This window comes from Varanus komodoensis, unplaced genomic scaffold (genome assembly GCF_004798865.1).
Source record: "Varanus komodoensis strain SLA01 unplaced genomic scaffold, ASM479886v1 scaffold11, whole genome shotgun sequence".
Taxonomy (NCBI): Eukaryota; Metazoa; Chordata; class Lepidosauria; order Squamata; family Varanidae; genus Varanus; species Varanus komodoensis.
Window position 1 is genome coordinate 9,638,883 of NW_025335317.1, and position 16,124 is coordinate 9,655,006.

Consider the following 16,124-nt stretch of genomic DNA (forward strand, 5'->3'; position numbering starts at 1 on the left):
TCAGGCGCTGCTAGCTCAGCTCCCACCAGCCTATACTTGAAGTTGGGATTCTCTGCCCCAACATGCATTACTTTATGATTGCTTACAATTACCCGCGTTTGCCATCTTGATGCCCATTCTTCCAGATTGGAGGGATCCCTTTGGAGTGCCTCACAAGCCTTCTTGAACATCCTAAATATTTTGGTGACATTGAACTTGGCTACGTCACGGATCGTTTATGAACAGGCAGAAAAGCATTGGTCTTACCATGAAACCCTGGCAGATTCCACTGGCTACTTCTCTCCATTGGGAGAAATTACTATTTATTCCCACTTTCTCCTTTCTGTTCTTTAACCAGTTACTGATACATAAAAGCTCCCCGCTCCCCACTTTAATCCATGACAGCTAAGTTTGCTCAGGAACCTTTGGTGAGGGACTTTGTCAAAAGCCTTCTGGAAGTACAAGTAAAATGTCTAGCACCTCTGTCCAGAGGCTTATTGACATGCTTAAAGAACTCTTATGAGATGGGATGCTGCAAAAGGAATACAAGTTATATGATTCTAAAAAGACAAGCAAAGGAACTGAATGAATGTTCTCATTTACTCATCCCCCAAGACTTTTCCTATTAGACATTTGATCCCAAAACACCAGAGAATACCAGCATCTTTACTGGGGCACAGAGTTATAGCTTCGAAGGCTGTTTTGACTTGTCTAGCATAGTTGTGTGTATAACTAAGAGTTAAGTACACAAGAGTTATGGAATATGCCACACTGCATCTCCTTTGATACCCTTAAGAGAGCTTGAAATTCTCAGCCACAAATTTGGGTCTCGGGCAAGTAGCTCCCATTCCTTGCACATGAAAACCATGTTGCAAAAGTCACAATGCAGTTACCTCGTAAGTTGTTGACATAGATGGTTTGTAGGATACGTGGTTAGCTCTTCTTAATTCCTTAATGGTTTCAGCTGGCATTGATTTGGAGAAGCCAAGCCCACTCCAAGTGTTCGTTGGAGTTCTCACTTCCGTAACAACTGGCTTTTTTAGCATAGCTTAACACAGAGAAGAAACATGTGTTTATAAAGAGAAAAAGTAACATGTGTTTATAAGCATTCATCTTGATTGTTTTTAGATAAAAACATCCTTTAGACAAAACTCCTTATGGAATAAGTTCAGAGAAATCTAGAAAACAACTTTTGCTTTCCTTTGCATAAAAGGAAAATCCAGTTGACTCCAACTCTGCAAGGGGTGCATCACCTCTCATCTTGGGGTTCTGTACATGAGGTGAGACACACATAAGGTATTGTGGGGGCTGGGCATATGCAGAAATGTGGGCTGCTCAGCACAGGAGTTGGAGTCAAACTATAAAGAGTGCCAGATGACTGAGAGAAAAAGAAAGCAAGAAATAGGGATGAAAAGTAGAACTAATGGCACAAAGGAAGTGATGATTATTGTGTGAGCACAAAAATGCTTTTAAAAACCCAGGACAAGCCTATGAAAACAGCCAAACGGGGACCAACCATGGAGTGTTGTCAAGCAATAGAAAAAGACATCAAAATCTGAGGGATATTTATATGCAATGGTGTATCCTGGAGGAGATCATGCCTGGCTGGTTGATATCCTACTACAGGGCAATCTTTTGTTGCTGGTCTCACTGGTCTGCCTATAATTTCTGTGATCTTTCCCACTATATTTGAGATGAGAAATAGTCACATGTGTGTATTGATGTATGAATACACCACTCATGGCAGTTGTAATTCCTTGTGTGGAATAGCAAGGTATGTGGGGAAGCGTAGGGCAAATCCTGGGCTGCCTTCCAGTTAAGAAGAGCCTCTTCAGGAGTGGCACCCCGACTTTGGAATGAGCTCCCCAGAGAGGCTTGCCTGGTGCCATCTTTGCATTCTTTTCAATTAAACAATTAAACTGGTTTTTAATGCTGTTATAACAGATCTTTTCTGAAATCCACTGGGTACATTTTATTGTTGTTTTATTGTCATTTTAATGCTTGCTGTGTTTGTATTGCTTTATACAGTTTTGTATGGTTTTATGGTTATAACCCACCCAGGGAGCTAGCAGGGTAGGTTAGAAATCTAATAAATAAATAAATAAATCATGATAAGCAAGGTGCCTGATCCAGTGTGTGCGTGTGACCGGCTCTCCCATCAAAGTTCCACACATGGAGGAAATCATCCACAGTAGTCTAGAAAGACTATGCTTTTTGAAAATGTACAGTAGTAGAACTGGAACTAGTATGTTACGTATTCCAACAACCTGCCCCAAGAATAGTGTCATAGGCTGACAGGTTTCAAGTTTACACTGTTCCCTTACACAAAATATAATAGCAGCTACAGAGTCTTCTACACAAAGAAGCTTCGCTTGCAAAACTTGTTGTCTAAGATACAGTTTCTCCGTTTTAGTCACAGCCAAATCTCAGGGCGGCAGGGAATAAGAGTGGAGAGAAGCAGAAATCCTTTCATTGCTCCACTAATAAACAGATATATGTTACAAGTCACAGTTGTCCACATACCTTTGGTTGCTAATAGCTTCTTCTGTTCATAGTCAAATGCCTAAAAATGAAACACACAGAAGGCAGTTTAATCACTGCTCTCACTAAATGTCATGCCAAGATTTTGCTCTCCAAGCCACAAAGATTTTGATCATGGTCCATAAGTTTGTCTAGGAGGAACACAAAGCACTCAACAACAATGTGCCAGCAGACCAATGAACATTTGATATACTTAAGACTTGCATTTAAAACGAGCTAATTAGGGCCCTAAATACCTTTGAGTAAAGGTTTAGGAATATCCACGATCCAGTTTTCAAACACAACCCCTTTTCCAAAGTATTTAATTGTTTTAGATGACCGTTTCCACTAGAACAGAAATGCTTAAAACTTCCACCTTCTTTGTACTGATACCATTTGAAGACTACTGTGGTCTGTTCCAGGAATGCTGACAGAGTTTTTGATTTACCATGTGCCTAAATAACGTGTAGGTTAACACTGATTCTATTATTTTTCTTGAGGTACTTCCAGTGATTTACACTGAGGAAAGTTGGCTGTGCTCTAAATTTCCACTAGGCTTACCTTAACAGATTGTAACCCTGGGGAGAGATATTCTAGACACTTAACTGTCGTGCATTTGCAGACGCTTGAAAAGCTATCTGATAGCTAAAGGAAACAGCGCAAAAATTGAGAACCTGAAGCTAGTCATGGAGTTCCATGCAGCTTAGGTTAGCTATGCTTTAGTCTCACTGTATGAGTCTCACTCGTAACAAGTGGGACAAGCTACTCATGACTCATGCCCTTACATTTTAATTCACTAGCCTGGATCCAGCCCATTATTACTAGCTATTTCTAGAAAGACACTCAATGCTATAGAGAAAAGCACATCGCAGGAATGGCTAATATCTGCATTTTTGGGGAAGAGGTCCTGTTTTCCTGGCAGTGGTCCAGGACCCAGAAATATGGACCACTAGCCAACAACCTGGCACTCTAACCAAGACGAGTCTGCTAGAATTGAGAGCTTCACCATTTCTCTTGCATACAGAATCCGGGCAGGTATTACATGAAGGGCAGCTTTTCAAATTCGGGCATTTTGCAAACAAGTTCCTCTTGTCTTGTCGGAAAAATCTGCAGACACAAATTTGGGGAGGGCTAATTCCAGCTCTGGTTCATATGCTACCAACTAGCCACTTCTGGTTTTCACCTTTACTGGATATTAAATTTTTCCAGCCTCATGCTCGGTACCTGCATATTCCCGTAAGACGACTGTGGGGCAAGGCGAGCTCTTTCGGAGTTCTGCTGGGCTGCAGCTGCCCTTTCAGCTGCTCGTTCGCTTCCAGGGGCCTTCTTGTCAGCCACAGGGTTCTCCGAGGCACTCAGTTCCGAATCTGACAGCAATCTCTCCGTGGTGCTGTCGGAACAAGAAGGGTTTTTTGGTCAAGGGATGGGATCTGTTTTCCAAGCATCTATCACAGATGGGGGCTGTACAGCTTTTCTGTGTGTTATAGGGTATAGGCTAATGGGCTATTCAGGATAAGACAGGTTAGGTGCGCAGTCTTAAAGCAGATGACAGAGCAGGCAGTCTGAGAATGTTTGCTTTAGCCTCTGTTGTCACCAATAGCTCAAAAATTGCAGATTAAACCATGCGGTGCTTGGCTTAACCCAAGAAATCAACATTTCCTCTCTTAGGTAAACAAATGTATCTAGAACATCTAAATATTATTGAGAAACATCACATGCCATTTTATGGAGCAGAGAGAGTTTAATTTTTTAGCCTAGTGGTAAAAAATGCAATAGACAGATAAAAGTGAACTTCATCCTTATGCATAATTTAATTACCAACTCTCATTTACTGCCCTATTTGCTGGCTTGCATAGCTGTATATCAAACCAGCATGGCAGGTGTCCTTTGCTAAGCCAGAACTGCAAGGACCTGTGGCTGGATGGGTGACCACATGGGGAAGCAGGAGGTGGGGTAGACTTGATGGCTATACAGGCCTTTTCCAACTGTACTATTATTCTATTTGCTAAATAAAGTCAGCACACAGCAATTTTAACCAGTAACATCTTAAGACAACACAAGTGAGAACATTAAGAACAGCCAGACATTACAATGACAACCCTGAAACAGCTGAAAGGCTAAATTGAAAAGATGGCCCTGCATAACCTTTCAAAAAGCCAAGGAAGCAGGGGCCAAGCGTGGTTCTCAAGGCAGCACATTTCAGTTTGGTGCTACATGGGTGGAAGCCTTTTCACACGGTCCTGTCAAATGGATGCTGGTGGCCGCCAAGCATTCCTAACAAGATTGACGGTCCCTTATATGGGAGGGTCCCAAGCCATTTAATATTCATAAAAAGTTTCTAATCTTAAACTAAAATGTAGTTGGCTGTAAAGGTAAAGGTTTCCCCTTGACATTACATCCAGTCATGCCTGACTCTAGGGGGTGGTGCTCATCTCTGTTTCCTAGCCGAGGGAGCTAGCGTTTGTCCACAGACAGTCTCCGTGGTCATGTGGCCGGCATGGCTAAACACCGAAGTGCATGGAATGCTGTTACCTGCCCATTGAAGTGATACCTTTTTATCTACCTGCATTTGCATGTTTTCGAACTGCAAGGTTGGCAGGAGGTGGGGCGGAGCAACGGGAACTCACCCCATTGTGCAGATTCGAACCGGCGACCTTTCGATCTACCAGCCCAGCAGCACAGCGGTTTAAACCACTGTGCCACCTGCAGTCCCCGTAGTTGGCTGAGGTTACCCTAATCCCATGTGTCACTGAGGGACACTTTAAGCCAAGTGTAAGATCATCTCCTTTCTATTCATCCTGCTGCATTCCCAAATTTTACAATCTGATTTCAACCTCTGAAGCACGACGTGAGACCAAGTTCATTTCCAAGCTCACTTCGGATTTGCTTGACTGCCTGTGCTGGGATAGGAGGACCAATGTGAATACTGGCAGGCAAACCTTGAGCTTTGCAATCAATGGTTTTTATTTGACCATGTTACCTCCCATGTCAGTACCTCCCCTGGAATCAATAGTGTGAAATCAGCCACATCCTATACAGTCTCTCTCCCCCATACCTTGCTGGACAGGTATAGGAAATAGCCATCTCTAAGGCAATAAAGTCATGTTAGCGATAAAAATAGCTGAACCCTTGACAGAGGCAGGCTTGGAACATTACGGATTTTCTACACAGAACTAGTTATAAATCAGAAAATTCCCAATTTAGGTTTCACTACACACTAGACAGGTTTTTCTAAATAGTTTTCTCCCGGCCAACCCCAACTACATAGGGAGAACAGCAGCACCGATCTACTGATTGCAATGTAATCACTGCAACTAGATAACAAAGAAAGTACTGTATAATACTTAATGTTTGTTAAGTGTTATTAGTGCATAAATAATACTTCTGTCCAAGTTAAGTGCATATGATTGTCAAGGGAGTAACATAGTTATGGCTGTTTTATCCCATACATATTTGAAATTTGAGAACTCCTTACAAATAAGATTCTTGCAGAACAATTCACCCTCCTCTAGAGGGCATGTTAAAATGTTGCTGCCTCATAGTGCTTGTATTATTTTATACATTCGTATATGTAGCAATGCAACGTACTGCAAGTGAGAATTTTTGGTGCCTTGCAAGAGTTCCACAGTCTGCCTCTTTGCACAGGATTGTTTGGAGGAGCTCGTCATTTGTTTGAGATCACTGGCATTCGCTGAATGTGAAGGACTTCTTGGCATGCCCACTTCCACAAAAGCATCATTACAACCTACAAAGAAAAAAGAGCAGTGAAACAGGGCTTGCAAGAAATGGGTTTCTGCCAGGGATAATTCAAGTGAAGCCGAAATGCTACGACGATAAGGGTGGACCGTATCAGCACTGAGATCTTTCCACAGTTCCAATGCCATGAAACGTTAGCATACGGTAAAGACTTGAAAAAACAATGTTGAGTCATTCATATACTAGCTCCAGCCAGGGCAGCAGGAAGCCACACCATGGAAGTATAGAAATCCATAATACATGCAGAGGTGTGCTTCATTTGCAACAATCACCACCAGCACCAACACCTTGTTAGCATTGGTTAGCCTGGCAACTTATGAGCCATCCTTGGTAAAATAGGTGGGATTCTGAGGAACATTTCCAGCAGTTTGGAGAAAAATGTTCTAGCAACATACTCCAGAACCCAGCATTTCACTTTCTTTTCTTTTTTTAGTGTAGTTTTGGCTTGATTAAGTTGACTTACCAAAAGAGATCATTTAAACACAATACCTGGCAACCACCCTTGTGAGTTCCACTATACAGCAGTACTTTTCTTCTGCAAATGCTATTACTGTTCATAATAATACATATAAACTTGCCTAGTACAGAGATGCAAACTTCACCTTTTCTTGATGCAGAATTTGGGTCAGCCTGGCACAAAACTTTGATTGCCGCACCCCAGTAGAGAACCATTACAACTCCTCCCTTTGCCTGCTAAAGGGGAACGCATGAACGCTGAAGATTCATGCTTCTAACAATGGCGATAGTTTGTTGTTCTGAGCCAAGCTGCTGAGGAGCTCCTTCATGAGATGACCAGCAATGGACTCCTTTGCTTAGCAATCTAATTTTGGGCACTTCTCTAATGTTTAGCAAAATATGACTTGGGAGTCCTGTTTAAGCAGGCATCCTCTTCTTAACTTCAGAAACTCCACCTGGTCCTTTAGAGTTTACTGAAAGCCATTTAGAATGACGCATCACCCATTAAACCATAAGCTTATCCTAAGGGCAGCAAGCAGTGTCCCTTTACAGTGTTGGGATAATGTAACTGCAGAAAACGCAATCCATATTTGGATCATACCTTCGCCAGCATTCGACTTGGTGGCCACTTGGTCAGAGGTGTTATGGCTACTTGTCTGCCTGGATGGATCGCTGTGGTTTGGAACTAACACATTTTCACCAAGTGCCGCGGCCGATAGTGCAGTATAGTTCATAGCTGAGGTCTGGAACAGTAACAAGCATGTTTCATCATCATCGTAAATTGGGAAACTATTTTACGGGAAAGTTCCATTAAGAACCAAAAATATAGTTCTACACGAACTCTAGTTCTATAGCTCTACATAGCCCATTTCAGACTCGCGAAAGGTTTCCTAGGATGCATGGTGAGGGGCATGGAAGTCAGGATGAGTCCACAGAGGACAGAAACCTACATTCCCTATGGGATGGCTGTGAATGGCTGCCAGACCACCCAGTGTGGGCAGTGTTTGCCTTGAAACACATTATCCAAGAGCGCAGTATTGCTCTGTTCTCCCAGAGGATCGAACAGCGTCATCGGTACTCAGGCACCACAAGGCCTGGGCTTCGCTCTGCCCCTGCTGCCCCAAAGCTGGCCTTCGCCAACCCTCTTGCTGACTGCAGCCAATGACTTTTATAGGCCCAGCAGAAGGAAGCCACCGAATGCCTCACTCCATGGCTGACTCACCATCTTGCAATGAACAAGTTTGTGCCAGTTTCCTATGCAGTCAAGGAGAGATTAACTGAACGGAATCTTTAAGTATGACTTTAATCAATGTAAGACTTTGATCATAGCCCACAGAAGCCATCTACTCTGGTCTTCTTCCAACAATGTGAGCTCAGTTTGTCACTGTGGGACATTTTCCTTCTGCCAGATGGCTGAACTCACAAAATGAGAAAGATAGCAAAAGGAAAGAAAACTTGGACAAACATTGTATTTCCGACAATTTGAGATACAGAGATATGGTAGAAGCCAAGTGGGAAGAACGTTACAACGAAGATGGGATACAGCAGTCATGCTCTTGTGAAACTTACAAGCCAAACATTTTCCTCAATACAAACAACCCAACCCTAAATTCGGTATGATTTTAGTTCCATCAGAATCAGTTAAATATTTAGCTGGGATGAACTTAAAATGGGTTTCGATGCAATGCTAAATTATGTTTTAATACCATGTGAATAAACCTTAGAGCTTCCCTGCTCTCCTTCTGGTGCAGCTGAGAGGAAACTGGAAGCTTTCATTTCCATTTCTAACTACCTGCAGTTCAGCATTATGTAAGAACGCAGCCTGTATGAGCACAAAATGCACCTCTCCTGAACTGGCTTCACCACATCCTATTTTACAACCAGTTGTGGCTTTTGGAAAAGTGTGTAAGTCATCAAGTCAGCAGATTTTATACTAAGTTTATTTTATTTATTTATTTATTTGGTTTGTTTAAAAGCTGCCCGTTAGCATTATGCTCCTTGGGAAATTACAATTAAAAATTGATAAGTGATATTGAGAAAATATGATTAAAATATCCTAATAAATGGGCTAAAATCGCAACAAACATAATTAAATTAAAAAGCCATAAATTAACATAAGTAAACAGTCTAGACGGTGCTAAAGGTGCACCAGAAGAGTTTTTGGCAGGCACCTAAAAGTCAACAAGGTAGGTGTCTGATGAACCTCCAGTAGCAGATTGTTCCATAAGTGGGGTGCCACCATGGATTGAAAGTTTAAAATACCTCAATATTAACCTAAAAGTCATGATTCAAAACGCTAGGTATATTCACTCAAAAGAAAACTAAACTCAGTGATTTATTTTCTAATTAGCATACTTAGTTTTGATTACCTTTACGTGACCATTTAAAGAAGCTGGGTTTTTCTTGTTTTCCGCTTGCATGCCATTAACATGGATGTCAACTGGGGTTAAGCCAGGAGGGGGAGATGGTGTGTTTTGACTGTAGTTTGGCACTCCGGAGAGAAGTATGCTGGTTAAAGTGGCTTGGGCCGTAGACGGCATCATCAGGTGAGGAATAGCAGGAAAACCTGTAAGAAAATTTGAGATCTTCCAGGTCAATATAATCCTTTACTTGCACAGATAAAACACCTAAAATGCTGAGAAATTTGCAATCTGGACAAAATAGGCTATGCTGATGGTCCCATTTCAAGTAAATCTAAGAGCAATGGTAAGGGATGATGCAATGAGGGTGACCAGACCAGTGAAAACCAAGGTTGCTTTCTCTGACCCACAGCACATCTTCACAGAGGTCTTTCTCAGCCCAGCCACTGGAAATGCCCAGTGCTGAAGCTGGCACGGTGTACCTAGATAATATACGCTCTTCTTCAATGACAGCAGTGCCACAACAGGGCACATGCCGAGAATCAGCAAGCGAGTAATGGATATTCCATCGTAACAAAAGTATTTACATAGAAGTGGCTTGGAGCTGTATGCATTATTTCAATGCTATCATCCTTCAGGATACTTAGCATCATTAGGCTGTGACACTTCAATTAAAATATGTAAATATGTTTTACGGTTAATGGTTCATACAGTTTTTTTAAACCCCAGAATATGAAATATGCCTTTTACTGACCTGTAGCACTTGCATTAGCAATTGACGAGGCCCACAAGGTTGGGCTGGGTGCACCTGAACTTGGGCTCTGCAAAGGACTCACAGAACTATTAAGAGCATTTAAAAGGGAATTTGGAGTAGTGGATGTGTTTACAGATAAGGCAGTTGGACCCAAGAGCCCTGCAAAAAGGGAAAAAAAGTCAAGGGATCAAATGCTTGTACAGAAATTAAACAGAACCAATTCATCGGATTCTTGCTTTAATGTTAGATTGGAGGACATGCATTTTTTAAATGGGGCCTACCCCAAAACCTCCGAGATGGATGCTGTCGCTAACCGGGCATGTAGCACCACAGCTTTTCTTCATCCCATCTGTTTCCAAGCCAGTGACATTGCGTGTGTGTGCGCGCAGGCGCATGTGTGTGCATGCATATGTGTTCCACAGACTAATCTGGAAACTAGTCGCGAATGCACTGTGTGTTTTAATCAGGGATCTTTTCCTTTACATTTTATAACTATTATTACAGCTGCTCCGTCACTGCTGAGAGCTTTTAACATGCCCCCAAACCCTCATTTCACATCCCCTTTTAGATATCTAAGTTAGACTTAATTTTTTCCATTTCCCCAATTCAGATGCAAGTCTAACACACACTGCTTATAGTTCAGCTCATAAGATGAAGTTGCAAGATATGCTTAACAGTATTATGGATTGTACCAAGTCCAGTGAGTCCCAACCCAGTGGAGGATAGGATATCCAAGCCAGGACATGAAAGTCCAACAGGACATGAGACGGTAGATGGGGCTGTTGCTATGGCGACTCCACTGCTCTCAAGGCCCAGGAGACATTTCCGTGCCTCATACATGTTTAAGGCATTCCGCTCGACGCTTTTTACAATTACAGACTGCAAAAGGGAAACACAATCATGAAAATGTTAACATATTATTCTGGGCAAACAATTGTTCTATTCAAACAATTCTGGGCAAGGGGCAGCAATAAGAGGAATTGTTTACAAGCCTATTTGTAAACCCAACTTATACTCGGACATCAACAAAAACAGCACACTGGGATCCCAAATTAGCAGGCCTCCCATAACTTTTGGGATTTTCTAAAACAGACTTGTAGCTTGCAGGAATACTAAATTGCATCTTGTTTATCCCCACAGTTGCAAGGTAAAATAGACAGCTGTAGAAAGAAAGTTTGTTTTGTAATACTTCAAATAATTAAACTTGAATTTAAACACCCTCCCACACACTCTTTTCATGTAAATATTATTTAGAATCAAAGTAGGTAACTAAATATCTAGCATTTTTAATGTACAGTGGAAACTGAAGAACTGCCAACCCTACAAGCCTGCACTCCACTATCCAAGATTTTACATTTTCTTCTTTTCTGGCTATTGCTCATTCACAAAGCAAGGTCTGGGGAAAATTAACCAACTGCCTTCTTTCCTTTCATTCACCACAGACTACACATACTATCTTTAATCCCTATTTTCAAGTCCAGGGGTTCTGAATCCCACATGTTGTACCCACTGCTGCCATTTCCCACTTCATCAACCACCCCAGTTGGCTGTAGCTTTTTGGAGGGGCTACCTAGCTCAGAGCAGTGTGTTCTGTTGCCTGAAGCCCAGTGGTTTTTTTGTCATAGAACGCACTGGAACACAGTTCCGGCACCTTTTTTTGACAGATTTCCCAAGTTTTAAAAGGAACTTTTGAAAATTTGAAGTTTGGTCCATGTGGATTTGAAGCACCCTGTCGAGCATAGCAGGTCAGCAGCAAAATAATTCAAACAGTGCATGCAGGCTGCTTGTGTGTCAAATCCGATGCATGCGTACTTTGTCTGTGCTGGTTGTGATAACGCTGCTCAGCTTGTGATTAGTTGTGTGGTCATGCGCTGAGTGCTTACTGCAGGAGGCAACTGTTATGTTTCGTTACCCAACTGACGTGTGTGGGAGTGTGTACAGTGATTGACTATGTGCAAAAGGTAAATAATTTCATGAATTCCGGCACCCTTTTTCTTACAAAAAAGGCACTGCTGAAGCCACACAACAAAGGCAGCTATGGGCCACTCAAAAAACAAGCATGAAAGGCTTGCCACTCTAGCCCAGGGGCTAGTCGGTGCCCAGCCTTTCCCCGGGAGCGTCTAGGGCTGAAGCAGCACATGGGGACAAGCAAGGAATTGCTTCTTCCACTCCCCACAACGGTTGCAACTTGACTTTCCAAAAGGTCTACATTTGGCTCACAGGTGCTTCTGTAGGTGGGTGGGTGGGGACTAAGGAGGCAATCCCCCAAAACACCCCTTTTGGCCAGCAGCCTTTTGGTGTTGGTTGCCATTTTGAAGGCAGCCTGGATTGCAAAACCAAGTGACGGAACTGTTCTCTTGCTAAGGTGAATTAAATTAATTGCTCCACTGATGTGATCAGAAACAGTTTTCCTTCCTCACAATAACCACCTGGAAGCATTGTTTGGCAAGGCAAAGCAGGATTTCAGGCTATATTGTACCCTTTGGACCGACTCTTCACTATGTGTACATTCACTTCAAACCAGCAAAGAAAGCTACCATGAGCTTGAATAAGAATGTATAAGCAGGTTGTATGAACTGGTCTCCAAGCCTCTAGCAAACTAGGAATGCCTGAGCCCTAGACCCCTAGAGCAGACTTAATGCATCCTTTGGTACTGTCACTTTCCCTTGAGAAGGAGGGACATACTATGGTGGCGTAGCAGTTTAACGATGCTGGATGTGCCAACCAGAAATGGCGACACTCCACTGGTTCAAGCCCAGCACCGTGGGATGGAGTGATCCTCCTTCATTCGCCTCTAGCTTCTGCCCATTCAGCAGTATAAAAGCATGTAATACTGCAAGTTGATAAATGGGTACCACTGGTGAGAAAAGCTGGCTCTGTTTGTCAGAAGAGTGAAAGCCAGTGCTAAACCTGCCCAGATGTGAAGTGCAATCAGCAGAAGAAGCCTGGATGAGCCAACAACCCAAACACCAGCCGGTCTGCATGTGTGTGGAGCTAGCTTGCCCCCTGCGGTGCACACTGGATAAGTGTGTGGGTACAAAACGAATGAACTAGCAATTGTAGGCAGCCAAATATCTACTCTGTATTAGCAAGTTAGACTCCTGGCTGATCGTCCCATCACCATGTGCTAAATAAACAGAATTTGCCATGTCTCCATAGACCTTCTTCACTTACAACATGCCACATAGAAGTTGTATCAGGACCACGCAGCTTGGGTTAGGCACAGCACTACCTCCTTGCTAACCATGGGCTGTCATTTTGGAGCCAGGCTGCAGAATAAACATTCCTGTAACAACTGGCTTTGTTCCCTTCCCCTGTCAACTGCATCTCACCCCTGGAATAACCACCATATGCGAAACTGGAATGTGTTTTTTTCATAACAATGATTTTGCTAAAAGAAAAATTTTAAAAACATGTGGCCATGTTGTCTTCTTTGTTTGGGTTTCCATGTATCTACTCATTCATATGAATTACCAGTCACGTTCTTACTTTCCTTGAAGGTCTTTATCGTTAAAGCTTTACTGCGGTATCAAGAAAATAAATACTAAGCATTTTGTTCTTTATGCAGACAATGGAACTAAAATATAGCCTGATGAAGACAGTTCAAGTAAAACAGGAGGTGCATTGTTTAACACTGTGACTTAAAATCAAGATAAGGGAACGAATATTGCCCAGTGCTGATTACATATGTGTGTTGCTATGTTTAAGTGCTAGTTCCTATCAAATGCTCCTCCTCTGGTTTCACAGATCCATTTGTGAGGGTCGCAGATGTCAAAGCCATCTTAAGCTGTGCAGAACCCCAATCTACATGAACCACCTCATTTTAAATCCTAATAATTCAAAGTGCCCCATCACAAGGCATATCACCAAGAAAGGTGCTACAGCCTGCTTGGGGAGATGCACATTTGATGCAAATGAGGGAGCGGTGCAAATACATATTTCCTCCCTCTTGCTGCCCAATTCACATGAAGCCCAGAAGCAGGAGTCAGTTATGCTTCTTCTTCCCCATGCCCCAAGTGAGCCCTGCTTCTTCATGCAAAAGGAAGACAAGACGCGCCGGCACCTTCTTGCATCATGGAGATGAAGGGGGAAGAGGGTAGATGAAGGCAGAAGACAAGAGAAAGACCAAATAGGAGATGGACTGAATCCGCAAAGGAAGCCGCAGCCTTGCACTTGGAAGAGCTGAATGGAGCTGTCATGGACAGGACATTCTGGAGGGCTTCCATTCACAGAGTTGCCATAAGCTGGAGATGACCCAATGGTACATAACCACCCCACCACCACACAAGAGAGAAAACGTCCATGGGTATATTCAATGGTTCATTTTCATCTTACTTTAAATAGCAAAGTGTAAACTATTTGGCACATTTTAGGGCATCTGGGTCTGGAAAAATTATCACGAGCAAATTACATGTTCATGATATATCATTTCTAATCCAGAGCATGTTTCATTTTCAAGCCCATACAGGTTTGACCGAAGAGCTGGTTGGTTTATTTATGGCCTGAATCTCTCTCTCTCACTCTTATATTATATAATTTCTTATATTCTGCCTTCTTTCCTTTGAGGTGGTTTACATATCTCCCTTCTCCTCTCATCTTATCCTCACACCAGACAGGCCTTGGGAGAGGACCGAGAATCAGCAACTGAGCCAAAGTCACCCAGTGGGTTTTGTGGCTGAATGGGGAACAGAACCATCTCTGCACCTCTCAGACTGCAGGTCAGTGCTCTATCCACGATGCTACACTGGCTCACTTAAAGAACTGAGACTTGATTTGCTCACATGAAATAAGAGTTTTCTACCAACCTTGCTTGGCTGTTTTGGCTTTGGTTTAATACTAATGAAGACATCTAGCTGTTCCATTAGTTGGGTTATAAACTGTGGCTCAACATCGATTTCTTCCTTCATATCAAACATCAGCACAAGAGGAAGGCAGCCCTAAAATATTAAATACAAAAACTTTTATACAGTGACTCTCGCACCAGGCAACTTAAATTAAAATTCAAAAAACACATAATGCATTGTACAGAGCACAGCTGAGCAGAATTCTTGCTACTATCAATAGAAACAAGATTTCTCTCCCATGTTTTGGCACAATTTCAGATACTACTGACAGATTCAAGAAGGCGCAATGGGAGTACATGCTCGGTGCATTTGTAGTGAAAACTATGATTTCTCCATGCAGGAAATGTGATATTTTCCCTCTTCAAATTTTGGTGCTAAAAGAATGTGACAGACTGATGCAGATGGAACCCACTGCCTCTTATTTTCTTTGTCACTGGGTTCAAAGAGGATGTTTGCAAGGTGTCATCAAGGAAAAATAATACCATCAGCTATTTTTATGATAAGCATAAAAAGGTTTGAAAGGGAGAGATAACATCATACAAGGTATTTTGTACAAACAAAGAGAATGACTCAATTGTCCTAGATAAAGGAGTTTCATTCAGCTTTGCTGGAAAGGGGCTCAGTTAAGAGATTGGCAAGCCAACCCAAGCTTCCCATAAAAACCTCAAAACAACCCAGTTGCTTTAATTCTGACACATGTGACACAGAAGGCTCTAATGAGAAAAATGGAAGTAGATATAAATACACTTTCAATAAGTAAAGGGATCTGTATCATCAAGTAGGAAATGCAGAACCACTGTGGCACATGTAGGAACTTAAATGCATGTGCAAATATAAGAAACTTGCTTGTTAAGATGTTTCAACTGCACAAAGAACAAGTTTAATGCACGTTTTCTCTGCAATTTTCCTATTGAAAGCAGTTGTCTTTCACCATGTGTGTTTCACAAGTCACATTAATGTGGGTAAGTTTCATAGCAATAGCATTTAGAAGGATTGCATGCTAAAACCACTGCAACACCACTGGGGAATTGCTTTGACTGATTGCCACGATATGGGGACAATGAGTTGTGCCACCTTTGCTCTTTTTTGTTTTTCCCCAAACTGAGATTCCTGCACTGCTGGGGAGGATGGTCTTTGAGTATGTGCACCTCCCACGTCAAACTATCTTTTGGCCATTGCTGTGAGTGAAAGAAGGTGCACAGTGGGAAAAATATCTATGTAAGATAAGAGCGCAAACCTATGCATGACAAGTTTAGGAATGCGGGAAGTTGTAGGATTTTTTTCTGCCTAAGCTGCATAGGTTGTGCCCTCAGACATTTGATTTTAAAATAATATAAGTATCCTCTATTAGTATATCACTTCAACACCTACAACTTGAATTACTTTGTGAAGTCATCTTGGGTCCTGCTGCAGTGATGACATCCAGTTCTACTTTCCCTTTTCACTGAATTCGGA

The 16,124-nt window shown here is 42.3% G+C and overlaps 1 protein-coding gene across 4 annotated transcripts in view; it reads right to left on the reverse strand.

Moving 5' to 3' along the window:
• BICC1 (BicC family RNA binding protein 1) overlaps positions 1–16,124 on the reverse strand; it is an 87,365-nt gene that overhangs the window by 12,549 nt on the left and 58,692 nt on the right. For all 4 annotated transcript variants that reach the window (XM_044420349.1, XM_044420351.1, XM_044420348.1 and 1 more), the window contains exons 8-16: positions 14,631–14,762; positions 10,518–10,704; positions 9,826–9,984; positions 9,081–9,277; positions 7,313–7,454; positions 6,088–6,244; positions 3,724–3,889; positions 2,503–2,542; positions 873–1,027 (exon numbers count right to left, since the gene is read on the reverse strand). In XM_044420349.1, the coding sequence (XP_044276284.1) occupies positions 873–1,027; positions 2,503–2,542; positions 3,724–3,889; positions 6,088–6,244; positions 7,313–7,454; positions 9,081–9,277; positions 9,826–9,984; positions 10,518–10,704; positions 14,631–14,762 (1,335 nt within the window). The remainder of the gene's footprint in view (positions 1–872; positions 1,028–2,502; positions 2,543–3,723; positions 3,890–6,087; positions 6,245–7,312; positions 7,455–9,080; positions 9,278–9,825; positions 9,985–10,517; positions 10,705–14,630; positions 14,763–16,124) is intronic.